Here is an 18,489-nt window from a genome sequence, read left to right on the forward strand (position 1 = left end):
TATCTGCAGTCATATAATATCATATATTCTAGTCCTAATGTAAACATAAGCAAACTTCCAAAGGAAATATGCATAAACTACTCAAATACCAGTTCAATCTTTACTGTCACTGTGGTGCTGATATATGGGAGATGTACTGTATATGTTTTTCATTTAAAGGAATATCCAAACTTAAAATACATAAATGTTGAAATGTATTTGTTAATTGTTAGATAATGGGTCCGCAAACTTGCATTAATAGTCCAGTAGTTTCACGTCCTTTAAACGGACAAAAATGTGCTGATAGAGAACATGTTTTTGTTTCGCCCAGAGATAAGAACCATAACAATCCCATATCAGCCTATCAGCAGATTTGTGTTACTTTTAAAATAAATAGTGTAACCCTTCCTCAAATAAGCAACATCCAAAGTAAAACACTGCATGTTGACTACATTATTAGTTTAATGTTGGTTTTAGAGGCCTATTAAATGTGCCTAAAAAGGACTTCCACACAGACAAACGTCATATTCTTTTTAATTTTTAACCTCAGGACTGAGATGCAAAAAAGTTTATTTCAGCAAAACACAAATGATCAAATCCTCCTTGTACCTGGAAGATAAAGCATAGAATAACGTTAAGAGATAGAGGGAGGGACTGAAAAACAATGTGTTCTTTCTATGTTCTATGTTTATTCGTTAAAAAGAAAAAAAAGCACATAATAGTAGCAGTCATTAACCCTCAGTTATATTATTCTATCTGCTTATCATCATTTATTAAGTCATTTCTGTTGTCAATACAGAAATCTATGAATGTAAATATGTATGTAAAATGGACTGACCTATGTAATATGAAGTAAGTTACAATTGTTAGATTGTCTTTAGAAAAAAATAAAAAACACTGCTTTGTCCAGGTTAGGACTCTGATAAGCTTTGGGTATTTCCCATCACTGGTTCAATCAACTTGAACTGATGAACAAGCAAAGCGATGATGGCTTTTTAAGATCAATCGTTCATTGTGACGGAGAGACACACTGCAGTTTCTATCTCTTCAACAATCCTCTGTCAATAGCGGCCAGATGGATTTTTGTGTTCTTTCCCTGCTCGGAGGCTTTGAGCTGACACCTGCTCTGTTTGGAATATAATCATGGGTAGCAAGTGACATACTCAACATTTACTACTGAGGCGATGTCCTGAACGCTTTGCTTTGTTTCAGAGCCAGATGAGTGGGAGCTTTGCCTGTTTCCGTTCAATATTATGAGCCTCTAAATATCAGTGGACACTTGCAGACCGTATAGTGTTTATCCTAGACGCTCCATTGCCTTCAGCACGAGGTTAGATATACGCTATAGGCTTTCATTTCCAGCCCTGGACAGCGCTCTAATCTTAGCCAGGGCTCCAAATTTACAACTTATGGCAAGCAATGAATTTACGAGAGAAAGAAGACAGCGAGTCCTTGGCTCTCATGTTAGCAGGCACACATACATATTATAAAGGGTCTTTGTGGACAGGTGGTTTATGTGGTAATAGTTTATGCCTGACAGTGTTATAGGGGCCTAAGCCGCAGTTTTGGGTGCTAAATCTTTGTGCTTCTTTCGGGGGAACATACAAGGTTGATATTGGGTTTCTTGTCAGTTTCCTGTGACCAATGTGCAGAGAAGAAAGTCATTATTAGTTATTCATAATCAATGCCAAGCAATGAGTTTTTATCATCGCTGAATGTTTCTGTTATATAATTATCTTGCTTTTTCAAAACACAATAGTCTTAAGAATTCAGTACTAAAATTCACACTTTTGGAACTGACAATGCTTTTTAGACAAAGAATACTGATAAGGGATAGACTCGTTTGTATTGAATGTTCTGTCACATAATGAATAGGGATGCCACTTCAAATAGTATATCTTGTTTATTTAATTATATTTATGTGGTTGCCTTCTCAATAAGAGTTTATCTAATCGTCACTATATGCTTCCTGGAACCACACATGATCAGAAATCTCCACGTTATGACATTTACCGCCACCTACTGTAGTTGTACATCAAAGTATGTGTTACGCGATACTGTCGAGAAAAAAAATTAAAAGGAGAAAGAGAGCAAGAAAGAGAGAGAGGAATAAAGAGAAAGAGAGAGAAGGAGAAAGAGCATTCCCAGACTAGCTTAATTCAACTGTTTGCAACACACTTAGCCTTGTAGTAGAACGTGTGTGGGTATTAAACACTCCATACACAAACCATCAGCAGTGAAGATCTTCAGATTCATATTTATACGTTATTAATTACCATCTGATGACTTTGTTCAGAGTTTTGGAGACGCTTTCTTATTAATCTGTGAATAACTGAAGTAAAATATAGGTAATTTAGGTTAGCAGCACAATAACAACCTACGGAAAGACACTACAAGCAAAAAAAAATTTAAGATTGTTGTCTGATCGCTCAACATAAGATTGTATTTCACATGCAAACCAAAAGAAGTGGACAAAATGGTCCAATCTGCAGCTAAATATTTAATTTAACCCACTTTATTACGGGACAACAAACCTCCCAATCTTTTACTTATGTAGATTTTGATAGACCATATAGAATCTATCAATATCTAAACCTGATTTAACTCCAAAAATAAGGTGAATCTGAATCTGTATAACCATTTTACAAAAATAATAAAACATCCAAAATCCCCTCTATAATATTGTGTATCTAATATGTTAACAAAAATAATCTGGCCATTTCTACACATAAAATGCCTTATTGTATAGTAAAGATTACATAATGAAAATGTATATATTTTTTGGTGTCAGTATTCAAATTGAAATTGACATTATGTTTTTTTCCTTTTTTTTTCTTGGTCCCATTCACCTGAAATGTCTCAACTTAAGCCCAAAGGATATTAGTCGTAAACACAAATAATAGGCATGCTGTTATGTGACAAACTGATATGTCATGCTTAGCCTAAAGTTAGTAAAGTTGAAGGAACCATAAGTTAACAAAATATAACTTTTTGAACATACATTATTTACTATTGAAAAGAAATGTTCTGACATTCTGAAATGATAGAGAATCTCCCGACTTTCTGCTGTGCACGTGGGAAACTTCAGGGCCATGGAGGCTTCTGTCAGGGGACCTTTGACCCAGTTTTAAATTCCTTCTTTCTTTAATATTCTGCCGAAAATCTGCAGTGTGAACTTTGAACTTGCAAGACCCATCTCTTTAATACATTACCTTTAATAAAACCCATATTAGACTTGTAATAACTTACTTTTCAGATTCAGACACTTTCTACCTAAATGTGCACGATTTAACTTTTCAGGTGGAGGGTCCCATTTTTTACTGTCCCACCTTTTAAAAACGGTGCATACCCATGTTCCCCGATACCTATGTTCCCCGGTACCTATGTCCCCCCTTTTCTATGAACCGGGGAACTACGGTACCTCATATTTTAAAAGGTCCCGGTATTCCCCGGTGTATCCATCCAGCATGTTGTTGAGTGTAGGCCTGTTGTCTTGAATAGACTCCTGGTTCAACCACATATACAGTTCCACATCCTCAATAATTGTGCATATATGGTTTTATAGCATAACATATAGCAGCATTTCCAGCCAAGGTGCAGGTCCCGAGGGAATCTAGGTAACATAGGGCGGAACCCTCTTAAATATGCACATTTTGCACTTTTTAGTCACTGTAGATGAATGCATGTGTTTTGCTGTTTGTACAAAAAAAACTAAATAATTTCCTAAAAAGGATTATTAAAGAATATCTATCCATCTAATTAAATTTAACTTTATATAAAAACAAAACAAATCTGTAGTAAGTAAAGTTACAACACAGGACAGAAAGTATGATGAGGCCTATGGGCTAAAAAATAATTAAAGAAAATACCAAAATTCATTATTTGATAAAAATACAATTAAAGAAGATTATTTTGTATACAACTGGGTTATCAAGACTGGGGTGCTATTTTAACTTCAAACAGAGATGTATTCTAGTACTTACATTGTTTAACCTTAACATGCTGCATCCCTCTGAGACACGTTATCTGCCCCAATAATCTTTAAATATTGATTATTTTGTGTGTGGGTCTGAGAAAAGAATTAAGGCACAAGGTACTTCAAGTTAAAAGTTGCATGTTGCTTTGTAAAGAGCCCATTTCAGTTTAGTTCAGTTTATTTGGGCATTTTACATTATACATTACATCAACATTGTACTCAGCCCAAAAGGACAAACTGAAGCATTGGCTCCCAGTTCTGAACTTTCAGAAAAACTTGTATTTGTCCTCTATTTGCAGGTTAATGCACTTTTTTCTCCTATCATTCTAGCCAAGGCAAGGCAAGTTTATTTGTAGAGCACAATTCGTACACAAGGCAATTCAAAGTGCTTCACACAACATGAAAAACAGTGATCTAAGAAAGCGCTACAGCTACTGAAAAGCACTAGTCAAGGTTTTCTTCAGTGTTTACTGAGATTGTGTCAATATTAACTGCAAATCTAAACTTCTAATCTAATATTTGTGTTACTTAAAGGTGGTATGGACGATTTTTTTCAGCAAATTTTTTATCATATTTCCTCGTAGCGTGGATAAATCATTTGTCCTGCCACGTATCAATCATAAAACGCACCTACCGCTCACCTGCAGCTGCGTCAGGCTCGTCCCCACGTTTCCGCGTGCCTAAGCGCATGGATCTATCATAATATAGTTCCCTCAGTGACGGGGCAAATTGAAGACGGAGAAAGACAGTTCGAGCTGACGCAGAAGTGGACAGAAATCTACGGGAGACGAGAGATGCGATGCGCTCCGTTGCACTAATAAACAAACGCACGTGTGTGTTGTATCAGTTCACACGGGGGAGTGCGCATGCGCACTTCCACCTGCGTTCTCAAATCGCCGAAAAATCGTCCATACCGCCTTTAAACAAGCATATTATGATTATGGCTCCATTATGAGATATAGAGGCTCTTTTGAATTTGAGTGAATATTAAACAGCACTGTATAATTGTGTCAATGTATTTTTGGTACCTTAGACAGCCTGCTATCGACCACTAAACTGTAGACAATGAGGCGACCAATGTTGACCTTTACTGTAGAGCTGAAGACATGACAGCTCTTTCCATCTTCCTCTATAGGAGTTTGTGCTGCCGCTGATGGGCTTCCACTGGAAATGTCTAAAGGTGCTTGTAATGTATAGAATACAATACAGAACATGGTCATTTGTAGCACAATTCTTACACAAGGCAATTCAAAGTGCGTCACACAACAGGGAAATAAGATCACAAAGACATGAAATAAATCACAAAACCGTTAAAGACATGAAAGAGAAGAGTGCAATTAAAATCCTTCCAGTCATATGCACAGCAAACAAAAGTAGAGCCCTGTCTCACACAAAAGTAGAGCCCTGTCTCACACAAAAGTAGAGCCCTGTCTCACACAAAAGTAGAGCCCTGTCTCACACAAAAGTAGAGCCCTGTCTCACACAAAAGTAGAGCCCTGTCTCACACAAAAGTAGAGCCCTGTCTCACACAAAAGTAGAGCCCTGTCTCACATCTTCAGAAAGACTGTTTTAGATTTTAGCTGCATAAAACTGAAACGCAGATTCCCCATGTTTAGTCCTGACTAAAAAGTTCAAGTTTGAGGCCAATATTACCCCAAGATGTTTAACTTGGTTTGTAGGTTTTAGAGCGAGACTCTGGAGGTGACCACTAACACTTTCTCTTTATTTCTGTGGCCAAAGACGATGATTTCAGTCTTGTCTGAGTTCAGCTGCATCCACACACTTATCTGTTGGATGCAGTGACAAAGTGAATCCACTGGTCCATATTCACCTGCCGACAGTGGAAAAGGGTTAGAGTGTTGTCTGCATAATTGTGATGGGACAAATTTTAGATCTGACAGAATCAAGACTGAGGCTTTGCCCGTGTCAGTGTTCAGGCGGATGTCATTTGTCACCTTGACAAGAGCAGTCTCAGTGCTGTGATGAGGTCTAAACCTGACTGAAAAAACATCAAATGAGTTGTTTATTAAGAGGAAATCTGTGAGCTGTTGGTAAAGAAAGCTTTTCAAGGACTTTGCCCCAAAATGTCAGATTAGAGATGGGCCGGTAATGACTCAGTACTGCGGCATCAAGACTGCTCTTCTTTAGGAGAGGCTTTATGACCGCAGTTTTCAAAGACATTGGGAATGTTCCAGATTGAAGCGACATGTTAACTATGTGAGTGAATGGTGCTAACAAACTGTTCAGCACAGACTTTAGAAATCTGGTGGGTAACACATGGAGGAAGTATGTAGATGAACTCAGGCTGGTGATGATCTGCAGGACAGTTTTGTCAGTTACAGGGGCAAAGTGAGTTAGCTCTAAGTGTCTAGATGGTTTTAGGGTCATTTTTTGCATTGTGGGATTGATAGCATTTTTAATGCCCTGAAATTTGTCATTAAAGAATAATGCAAACTCATTACACTTGGATGTGGAAATGAGTTCTAACGGCAGCTGAGCTGGAGGGTTTGTTTGTCTGTTTACTGTAGCAAACAGGACACGTGAGTTGTTACTGCAGCTTCCAATTATTTCAGACATCCTTCACTAGTTCTACATAAAATTACGTCCATTTAGGTATTTCATTTGTACGACTCTTTTTGAACCTGATGTTTTTACTTGCGACCTGACCAAATCATAATCTCTCCATGGAGAATCCTGCCTGTTTTTATTCATAGGGGCAATAGTGTCCAGAACATTCATAACACTAGATGTAAAAACAAATCATCTACAATAGAACATGAGACATTTTCAAAGTTTATCATTTCCACCTGCACTATTATCTATAGAACAACTACAGGACCAGCCAGGTGGCTTGGGAACACCAGGCAAGTCATAGAAGACACAGATATGATCAGACAGGTATTTATTAGAGGATTCTAAACGTCAATTATAGTCTAGTAATGTATGATAACAGTAAATGTCAAAATACTAATTATAAGTTAATTTGATCTGACTAATTGCCATGTCTTCCTCACAGCTACAGCGCAGGCTTCATCTGAAATTTGCTGAGAAGTTACTGTAACTCAATTTGACATGTGTTGTGTTCAGCGCTTACATTTGTCCGCAGGGCTTTTCTCGCTGACCTTGTAGTCCAGTGTGGAGAGCAAAGCAAACCTTTTTCTTTTCTTTTTCACTGCACTCTATCCCATTTTCACCAGTTACTACAGTCTTTTGAGAGGTGAGGAAAAAACAAACTGAAGGAGAGAAACAGTGTTTACAGGTGTTTATTGGTATATCACAGCTCCAACACTTCTGTCATGTGTACCTGTTCTCAATCAAGACATGACTAAATAGGACCTGCCTGACAAAGGGAAGTAGAACAAAAGATCTTCAAAAGCTAGACACCATCATGCTTGCAGTTGTTGTTGCTAAGGTTGACCAGTTATGAGGTTTAGGGGGCAATGACTTTTTCACACAGGGTCATGTAGGGTTGGATTTTAAATGGCATTTTGTGTTTACTTACTCAAAGTGCCTCTGACAGATTGGATGACTCATTGAACCAACATGCAGTTAAGATAAATATATTGAGAATTAAAAAAAAAAAAAATGTTTATTACAGAATAGCACATATTTTAGGTTTATAATTTCACTTCCTGTTTGTAATTGATTACGTCACACTTGGAAATTACCCTGCAAACATTGGGCAAAAACTCATCCAATGTCAATATTTTCATTTGACAAATAACAATATATTTACTTTATATTGCTGAATTCATGTTTAGAGGGTCAAAAAAGTGAGTATCCTTGGTGTGATGTCACTTCCTGTTATTTTCTAGTTTTTTCAAAATGTTTTCAAAAAATACCTACTCGACTGGTGTAAGACTATAATGTATATGTAAAACAAGTATAAATACAGCAAATAAAGTTAAAATTAGAAGATCTTTAAAGCCTGTAATACACCCTTTCACTTTACTAACTCGGTAACGGGGCGCACATGTTTTCACACCTCTGTATTTGACATTGACACCAGACCAATCTAGAGTATCAATACAAACGATAATTACCCGTTGATTGTATAATGACTATAGAACTCTGAAAGATAGGATCTTCTGTGTCTCCTTGGGAACGTGAATCCCTGGCAAATAAAAGCTTTGAACTGCTTAAAGCAGATTAGTAAAACAGACACAATTTGAAAGTGACAAGTGGAGCTACAGAAACTTTCTCACAGGGTCGTAAGGTAGAGTCACATTTTTCAAATAGACCTCAGAGCAGGACTGGGAAATGTGGTGGTAAAAATCACATCGTAATATGACCCCTGTGACGATATGCAATTTAGTTTTGTCACTTTTCCTGTCAACAAACCTAAGACTCTGAGTGTATGACAAATTAAATGAACCATTTATAGTGAAGTATGAACTCTCACAACAAGCAGGTGGCATTAATCACCACTTGAAGGCAAACTAAAGATGCTAATCCAAAATTGTGGTGTTAATTGTTTGGCAATTTGCCCCTTACAACACTGTGTGTTGCCAAAGAAATATTCCATGGGCCTACCACCTGTAATGGTAGTGTTTACTGATATTTTCCTTAGCACAGTGTGAAGATTTCACCAGGCTATGGGGCAATGAAATACAAAACAAAATTGTGCCATGTGCCAGTCCCATATCAAACAGGATCTAGAAAGCAGCAGACTATGAACCATAGAATGTTGTGAAACAACAGAGTGTTTTCCTGGGCAGGCCAATTGTGTGTGATCATGCTTTGTCATCTCTCTCACACACAAAGCACAGCTGGCTCTGGAAGGCCCCAGGCAGCACAGCGATCGTTCTCTGCAGGGCAGGATTATGTTTGCACTCACGGCTGACAGCGCTCAGTCTAGCATGAGACATCCAGGGGTGAGCACCCGAGTTTTCACACACTAAGGTGCTGAAAAGGACTTAGCACTCCAGGGAGACCATCTGCCCAGGGGCCAACAGCACGATGTTCAAGAGCAGCTACCTGCGCGAGGTTCGCAGGGAGAAGTATGAGCGCTCGGAGGAGTTTGAGGAGGACCCAGAGGACAGCTCTGCGGCCATGTCCGCTATCCAGGGCTGGGAGACCCTGCAGGAACTCAACAGCCGATTTGCCCGCTACATCAACAGAGCACGGGTCCTGGAGCAGAGGAACGCAGTGTTCAGAAAGCAGCTGGAGACACTGCAGCGCATGGACGGGGCCAGTGGGCTGGAGGAGGCCTTCATCGAGCAGATTGACTTCAACAGACAGCGTCTCCGAGAGCTGGCATCAGAGCACAACAAGCTGGAGAGAGATCTGAAAGAAGCCTGCCGCATGCTGGATGAGTTCACCACCAAGTGAGTCCTCCACTGTCCCCAAGGAAGCAGTGCTGTGAGAGCAGTGTTAAAAGCCTGTCAGACAACTGCATGTGCAAATGTGGTCTGGGTTCATGATGGGTTGTGGAACAAACTTTTGTAAAAACCTTCTACAAAAGTAAAATATTGTGTGTTCCAGCTCTGTTCTCCTCCAGGGTAATCATCATCTGTCAACATACAATAGAGTTCACCTGAATGCCAACAGACCCAGGGCTCCAACATGTGGTCATTTCATTAGGATTTATCATGGTTATGAATATGCAGCACAGGCATCATTACTTTAAAAGCTCACACCTTTATAAACCAGATAACATTATAGCTTCCTAACGTAATTGCATTTAAACCATATCCGGCACAGACCTGGCTGTGATCTCTGTGTGCAGGTTCAGGGAGGAGTGTGAGTACCAGGAGCATCTGCGCGGAACACTGGAGCAGCTAAACAAGGTAGGAATGACAATCTGACCAAATAAACAACCTACGTGTGTTTAAAATTTTAATTGAATTTAAAATCTTGACCTTGTTTCTTTGTAGTTTTAGACCATTGTAGATTTATGTTACTCCAGATTTCTTTCAATTTCAAGAGGAGTAAATGCTATTTCTTTTTACATAATATATCAAATATCAAACAAAAAAGAACACATTTGCTTCAAAGTAACAAAGGAAAATGAACCCGTATTTGTTGAAAAAAATTTGAATTGAATAGACTCTATCTTTTGTAGTGTACATAGTCTTTTTATATGTTTATGAATCATATCTTGCAGGAGGCTGACAACATTCTTCTGCAAAACTTGGAGAGCGAGATCCAGTGCCAGTTCCTGCAGGACGACATCAGCTCCACAAAAGAACGACACAAGAAGGTAAAAAACATGAACAGTTCAATTTTCCTCCTATTCAAGACAAAACTATCCTTTGGGTATTTGAGGTTTTCGAAATTCTGGGAGTGTCTGCAAGCTTGTTCTGATTTACAGCAAGGATTTAAACTACAGGGAAGCACCAACCTGCGCAGAGTCTCCGCAGCACAGAACTGTGACAGGAAACACAATATTTCCCCCCATGTGTACAAAAATAGTCACAACTGAAAAAGGAATAAACTGGAGACAGCTGAGCAAGATATATTTCCATAAGCAGTGATATAGATACAGTTTTTAGATTGTCTCTGTTTTGAATATGAATTATTTCCACACTGTTGTCTGGAGATAACACAATAAAAAGGCCCCACATTGTCTGCAGAAGAAAAGAATATACGCTGATGTGCTCCATGTGAATAGAATGACAGTGAAGTCCTTTATTGGCAGGGATTGTGTTTGAACGAACATGTTTTTACGTTGTTCCCCTCTATGGCGTAAAATGTATGTGGCACGTGTTTGAAATATAAGTGCAGATGAATTACTAATGTGACAACACTTTTCTGATTGGGAATCTGCCACCTGTTTACCTCTAGAGGGAGATGACAATGCTTTGCCTAGAATGTTCCGCAGTGTGGCATTAATAATCTATAATCTATTTTACATTTGCCAAATTAATAATTTATATGTTTTTGCTGGAAATAATACCATAAAAGTGTAGCAGGTACAAGTCAGTACATTTGGCTTGTATATGAACCATTTTTTATCAGAGATTATGAATACTATAGACTCAGAACAGTACATTCCACAAGTATCCATCCATTGTTTCCATTAAAGGAGTTTTATGTCCCAGATACAAAGTTTTAAAGTTAATGTAAGTGGGATTTCAGATGTTGAAAATAATTGTCACTGCTTTATTAATCTGAATTCTGAACAGTAGGACAATCCCTCAACACAGATTTCCCCAGGAACTAGTATTTAGTGAATAATATGGAATTTGGAACGTGATACATTTTTCCAACTGAATTGTTAACAAACATGAGATTTTGTGCTGCTACACTTAGACACAGAAATATGTTCCCTGTTAGAACAAAATGCCCTTCCTTTCCCACTGACCTTTAATACATTTAGTGGACTGGCTGATACAATTAAACAATTATACCCCGGGAGATCCCTAAAAACGCCCTGTTAAAGTTAAAGGTTTCAAACCAATAACATTAGAGAAACTTCCCTTTCTACAATATTGTCCAAAAGGCCAATACAAAATGATCAAATTGTAAAATTTGATTATTTTAAAGTATTTGACCTAATCCAGCCACATGTGGTCAGAAGCGAACATGCTCCGTACATCAGAGCGTGTGTGTTTGTACTGCGTTTGTATGAAGAGCAAACAGTATAAATCCAAATCTAAATTCTAATCACATCACAAGTTAATCACGTACTCCAGCCACATTATACACTACCATAATTGGATTGTCTCACCCCAGCAAAAGTAGAGCGACACCAAAACGTCTACAAAACGCTTTGCAGAAATTAAAATCCCTTTTCCTTTGTTTTTTTGTGTGTGTGTCCCTTTTACACAGAACCTCGCCGAGATCCAAACCTACGTCAACATTCTGCAGCAAATCAACCAGACACTGCCCCTTGTTCCTACTGTGTCGCTGGGCATGTCCGAGGTGAGCTCACGAATCACGTCAGCTTTTAGTGTGTGTGTGTGTGTGTGTGTGTGTGTGTGTGTGTGTGTGGCTTGATGAGATTGCGGCCTCTGCATTTGTGCGTCTAAATGAGTAAATCAGCACTGTAGATGAGACATTTACACAAACGTATGGTAGCTTTGTCTTTTTTGTGTGACTAATGTGTGATAATGAAGCCGATTGTGAGTCATATGCAGTCCAAAAAGGAGGCATAAGGAGTGCAGGCTTTGTTTCTTTGAAATGGGCAGATATTGGTTTTGGATTTATTCTATTTTTTTTAAAGTTATGGGGTTATTGTTTTAGAAAAAAATATTTTCTAATGGTTTAACAAACTTCATTGTTTTGGCGAGCAGCCTAAGAGTTTTTAGAATTGCAATTTTTATATACATTACTATACTTTAATCAGGGAAAAACAAGCCATAATTGTAGTTGAGTCAGAGCCAAGCCTGTAGACATGGGAATAAACAAAGCATCTCTGCGTTAACAAAATTGTAAATCACAGCTTGAATTCATCTACGGTATATTCATTTGGGCTGCAACTAATGATTATTTATTTTTAGTTATGCTTTTTGTGTTTTTAACCAAATGTTAGATTATGACTGAAGGCTTCTAAATAGATAATACTTACAAATAAAATGTATTGATTATATTTTGTTTTAAAAATGTCACTGTCTTTGTTATAAAAGTCATTTTAAATTGTTTAGAGTTTGTATAGTCCAGTTAACAATTATTATTTCCACCAACAGGTAAGGCATTCCGCATTAAGCAGGTTAGAATTAGGTTATTAGGTTATAATCCTCCTGATTAATAGTGGCAGCCCTAATATATATATATATATATATTAGGGCACTAACATATTCATATTGATCACTTCAGACCCCCCACTGTCGAGAGACTTCTCACCTGTATTTGGACACACTGTCATTACCAAATACAACAATGAATATATATTTATATATTGATTCATAATGGAAAAAACAAGCTGAAACACAATAAGTTCAAATAAGTAATATTGATTTCCCATATGTTTCTGATGTCAACTGTTGCTCATTCAGTGACAGCTCTCATGTTCATTACAGCTTTGATTCTCTGTTGGTTTAATAAAAGCTGATTTGGTGCCCGGTCCTCCTTGTGTGCGTTATTGTGCTGTTTGTCTGCGTTAGTGTGCTGTTTGTCTGCGTTAGTGTGCTGTTTGTCTGCGTTATTGTGCTGTTTGTCTGCGTTAGTGTGCTGTTTGTCTGCGTTATTGTGCTGTTTGTCTGCGTTAGTGTGCTGTTGGCCAGTGCTGGTGTGCTGTTTGCCCCTGTGGCTTTATTGATTGTGGTTAAACTGTGTGAAGGAGCAGGAGAAGCTGTTGGCCCAGAGGAAGATGCCAGGCCTCCAGGCTCAGCTGGAGGAGTACAAGAGCGCCCTCTGTCAGCTGCAGGGCCAAAAACAGCGGCTCAAGAGTGAGGTGGGTCAGATGTTTGTTTTATCGCCATGACGACAAATGTTGTGTCATTATCTGTTATCTGTTGTTATAAGTGATGCATGTAGGAGTATGCTCTATAAGAAAAATGTAAGCTATGTAGCCAAAAGTGTGTTTTATTTCAACAACGTTGAGGTTTATAAACCTATGGATTGTTCTGCAGATGTTTTAAACCACTCAGAGGTTAGGAATGTACGGTCTAAACATAGTTAATACATTTACCAAAAGTACTTTTTATGTTCTAATGAAGATTTAACTTTTTTATAAAATGCATATATTGTTCTTATATTTTTTGTTCAGAACATAGTTTTTTTGTATTTCAAACATATTTTATTTATTTATTTATTTATTTATTTATTGTTTTAGTTTAGTTTAGTTCACAATGATACATTTAAAGTCTTTGAGTGTCCCAAAAAGTGCAGCAATAATGAAAACAATAATCATAATCATAATGCTAATAATAATCATTATCATATTCATAATAAATACAACTCCATAATCAAATTATTTACAACTTAAATAGATTTTAATAACACTGAATAAGCCACTGTATTTACTTCACTTATGAATTAAACTGCAGAATCATTGTAATGTTCAAAGTGAGCACTAGATGTCAGACTTGTCTTTATTGTTTCTTAACTTGAAAGGCCCCGGGTAAAAATAAAAGCAAAGGTAGTATGTATTATCCAAATAATATAAACAACTCGCAGATTATTATAAAATATCATATTTGGATTCATTGATATTTAATCTGGATGATTTCAATTTGTATTTGCTAAGATTTCCAATGCCACATTTCTGATACTTTGTTTGGTACGTTACATTTGTCTTTCAACATTGGTAGTTTTAGCAAGACTACAGCCTATTTCTTTCTTTTTGTGTGCATCTCTTTTTGAGCGTTTACCTGAACCATCTGGGTGCATTCAGGCGTGTAATTCCCAGTGTTAGAAGTAATGACCCGTACTTGACATTTTAAATTTCTCTCCAGGGGCTTTGTTACAGCTTAATCACGTTGTCTTAATTCCTTAATGAATCTGTATCTGTCTTCCAGAATAAGATGCTGGAGCAGAACATTAAGAGCACCCAGGAGAGCTACGAGGATGAAATCCAGATGTACCACGAGCAAATCGAATCTTTGAGGAAGGAGATCGAAGAAGCTGAGAAGTCCCTGGAGAAGTTCACCAATGAGTGCCGCCACCTGGCCCTGTACCAGAGCTCCCTGGAGAACGAGCTGGAACGCTACAAGAGGATCATCGAGAACGAGGACAGCAGGTATGGACTGACTGCTTTCCAAATGTACCATATCATCGGCCTTCTGCTCTCACAGCAAAGAGGTTTAGTCACAAGGACTTGTTCATCTTGTATGGGAGTGGGTTTTGTTCTCTGGTTTTCCCCATTAACCTAAGACTACTATACAATCCTCCAGCTCCAGTACTCCTGACCATGAATCTAGCACTTAAGAAGGGTACTGTAGTGCTGGACACCTACTGTTAAAGACAATGACCGAAATATAGTGAAATTTATAGTGATACGGCTCACAATAAAACTGTGGGCTGTCATCAAATTATAAGCGTCTTTATCAAATACAATATTTTGTTGCAGTAATAACTTGGAAATGACATTGACTGTGTTCCGTGGCTTCTCAAGGCATTTAAAAGGAAAAAGCAAAAGTACAATTCTGTTACCTCTCCAAAAAATATTGCTAGCGAAATTAATATTGTGATAATATTGTACTCTGTGACGAGCTGGCCCCTGTTCAGGGTGCACCCCGCCTAAGGCCCAAAGTCACTGGGATATGCTCCAGTCATCCACGACCCCTAACGGGAACAAGTGATAGAAAAAGAATGAATCGTTTAAAATATAATAATATCCATTGTAGTGTGAGATTTGCATATCGTTACAGATTAATCTATAGAGCTAATTAAATGTATCATGTGATGACTATATAATCTTGAAATAATGCAATTTGTCAGCAGATGGCAGTGTTTGATAAATTTAGTGTTATCCTTCTGCCCTTGTGCAATAAAAGTATAGGTGAGTGTCATTTATATAGAATACTGTTGTGGAAAGCGTGTTTAGTCATTGGACTCAAATAAGAAATGTAGGTACCACTTTATAATATACTTATATACTTATATAATAACTATACTTTTATTAGCATCAATAAAGCCTTTATTAAGAATGATTCTAACCAACCCTAACCCAGTAAATAAGTACTTACTAGACCGGAATCATTCCTAATAAACTATTTGTTCATTATGAATTAAATATTTGTTCATACTTCATTAAGGCTAATTATGGAGTAGTTATTATAAAGCATGAAGCAATCAGGCATTTTACAGAATATACAATGACCTTGTATTATTTCATAATTGCACAGGATATTAGATCTGATTTGTTTTGCACTAAAGGCTCACCAAATCCACATCATGGTATATTCCTTTTACATGGGCTTGAGAATGGCTCAAAGAACACACCGTTTTAAAGCGTTTTCTTTGTGTTTGTTGCATAAGCTCTGGGAATAATCTATAGAGAGAGATCCATTTGTTTTAGTAACTATACTAGCAGGTACAGTGTTCAACAGCTCTTCTTTTTTAACCTCACTGTAATATGACTGCAGCACATCATTATCTATTGTCTGGGCCATATTTTTCATAATAGCCCGTGAAAATGCTGAATGATAATTTGAATCTGACTTAATAATGCCTTCCAAAACAGGTGAAATGTCACCGTCATCTTTTTTCCTTTTTTCGTCCAGGTTGAATTCAGCGATAATTGGCACTCCCATTACCCTGTTCACCACTAATTACCGCTACACCCACACCCCCTCGGCTTCAAGCCGGGGGAGAGGTAAGAAGTCTCCACACTAACGCCACTATCATCCCAACATCAGTGCTGCTTTGCATTAACGATGACTATTGAGAGCTCTTTCAATCAGCCGCCATTGTAAGATAGAGCGGTCGGAGTATTCTTGCAGCTACGTCGTATCTTTTTTTTCTCTGTGGATATCGTGGCAAGTGTTCAAAAATGATTGCCAGTTCTTGCTTTCACAAGTCTCAAGTGATTTTGTTTGAGACAAAAAAATCCAGTTTTTATTATTTTTTATTATCTTTTTGGAGATTTGTCAAATATTTGGTACACATGTTTTCAGAGGCAAAATGAATGATATAATTTGCATGTGTTTTTAAAATTGTGCATATTGCTGATCTGGAATACGAGGCAATCACTCCAGCTTCATGATCATTTGAAAAAAGGAGATGGAAATTAAATGGAAAACAAAAACTAGATATTGAAGGGTACACACAATCAAATCAGCTCGGCCCAATATGAAACAATAATTTGAATGCTTGGTAATGCTAAAGGAGTCAGGAGTGAAGTCTAAATCGTGTTGTTTTAAGTGTGCGTTTTCTTATAATATGTACCTTGAATGACAATAAAGTATGTATCTATAAGAAATAGATACATTGTCATGTCAAGTAAGTACATAATACAGTGTTTTCTTTCATTTAGGCTTAACTGTCTCTTTATATTCTAACAGATATCACCCAAGCTTTCCAGGAGATCGCCAACGTCAAGCCACGGCAAAAGAATTTAGCCAAGAAGGCGCAGAAGAGACGAGAGCAGAGCACCCGGGATGTGTTCGACAGCGCCCAGGACGACAAAACATCTGGAGAAAGTCATATTGGACAAACCAAAGTCATGTCCACTGGAGGGGTCCAGGGGAAGGGACCTGAATCTCCCGGCGTCTCCCCGCAAGACGTCCCGGATGGCGCCCAAATCAGCAAGGCCTTCGACACTCTGTGCAACATCGTCCGGGATCGAATGAGGAGGTACAAGCGGCCCGAGCCCATCGCCGACTTCTACACCAAAGGTCGCTATGTTCTAGTTACCGGTGATGGCAGCTACCTGGACCCATGTTTCTACACAACTACGCCATCTGCTGGACACATCTACGTTACAATAAGAGACAATATGAGGCCCCCTTATGAAAGATTCGGGCGCGACTCTCCGACTCCTTCCCCACCGCAACCAACGCCCGAACCGAGGCCGCTCAGTCCCACCATTCCAACGCCAAAAGACGACCCCAAAGGGCCAAAGGGCAAGGAGGGTGGAGGTAAAGCTAGGCAAAAGAGCGGGGACCCACGTGCCAAAAATACGCACCCAGTGTCGCCCCCTGCCGGTCGGAAGGAGCCCGACCGAGGAGCAGATCATCATCCAGCGAACAAAAGCTGTGGTCCTGGCGGGCTTCCTCGTATTCCAAGTTCCAGCTCAAGTTCCAGTAGCTCCAGCAGTAGCTACAGTCCAGATGGGATGACCTATGAGATGGTGGAGGTGCAGGAAACTGTTGAGAGGATGTCCAGCGATCGGAGGACCAAGGGGTACGAGGAGACGTCTACGGTGGTGGAGACCATAATTGAGAAGTCCAGCAAGAAGAAGCACTAAAACAACTGCAATTCCCAAATCGTGACATTCCTGCTTCCATCTGCAGTCCCTGGTCTTGCGTTCAGAACTATCGTGCTGACGGTGATGTTGTTTGGACCTGCAACTCCTACTTAAGTCCTTTATTGTCTGAAAACTTGAGAAAAAGAAAAAAAAGTGCCACCTTGAAATTAACTCAAAAACATGTTAAAAAGTACAACGAGATGAAAAGATGTGCCGCCCTTTCCCCTTTGAGACATCTTGTTAAATTGGAAACCACTGCCTGACCTCAGCAGAGATTTTGCTGTGAATTAAATTGCTTTGATATCTGACTAATAAAAGCCTCATGCATCAGTTCATGTTTTGTATTATTACACCATTAATATTGCAATTTAATATAAGATCAGAAGCAGATAATGCAACATTATAAAGGTCCTTTCTTGTAACTCAAATTAACTCAATTCCTCATTCTGCTTATTATTTATTGATAGATTTAGTAGAAATCATCTGCAGTGCTATATCAGAATTTTGAGGTGAACAATTAGCACACTTACTGAATAGCTTGTTTTTTCTTTTGGTTTTATTGCTTTCTTTTGGCCCAATATTATTAGATTAGAAGTATGATTTATTTAATTTTGCTCTAACAAGGCATCACACCGAAATACCTCTTGTAATTATATTTTACTGAGCTGCAATTCTTAGATTTTTCTTGAACAATATATTGAACTTTACTTGAAAGCAGATACTTAAATATAAAGATAAT

General features: G+C 38.3%; 1 protein-coding gene across 1 annotated transcript; it reads left to right on the plus strand.

The window, feature by feature from the left end:
- Positions 1 to 8,726: 8,726 nt before the first annotated feature.
- LOC140351574 (filensin) lies at positions 8,727 to 18,080 on the plus strand. The gene is made up of 8 exons (XM_072437451.1): positions 8,727 to 9,282; positions 9,684 to 9,744; positions 10,062 to 10,157; positions 11,729 to 11,821; positions 13,179 to 13,292; positions 14,359 to 14,579; positions 16,066 to 16,157; positions 16,846 to 18,080. The coding sequence occupies exons 1-8, from the start codon at positions 8,915 to 8,917 to the stop codon at positions 17,748 to 17,750; spliced, it is 1,950 nt and encodes a 649-aa protein (XP_072293552.1). The 5' UTR covers positions 8,727 to 8,914; the 3' UTR covers positions 17,751 to 18,080.
- Positions 18,081 to 18,489: the final 409 nt, after the last annotated feature.

The sequence above is a fragment of the Eucyclogobius newberryi genome, unplaced genomic scaffold (assembly GCF_026437365.1).
Source record: "Eucyclogobius newberryi isolate DKJ021-1_F unplaced genomic scaffold, fEucNew1.0.hap1 SCAF_8, whole genome shotgun sequence".
NCBI lineage: Eukaryota > Metazoa > Chordata > Actinopteri > Gobiiformes > Gobiidae > Eucyclogobius > Eucyclogobius newberryi.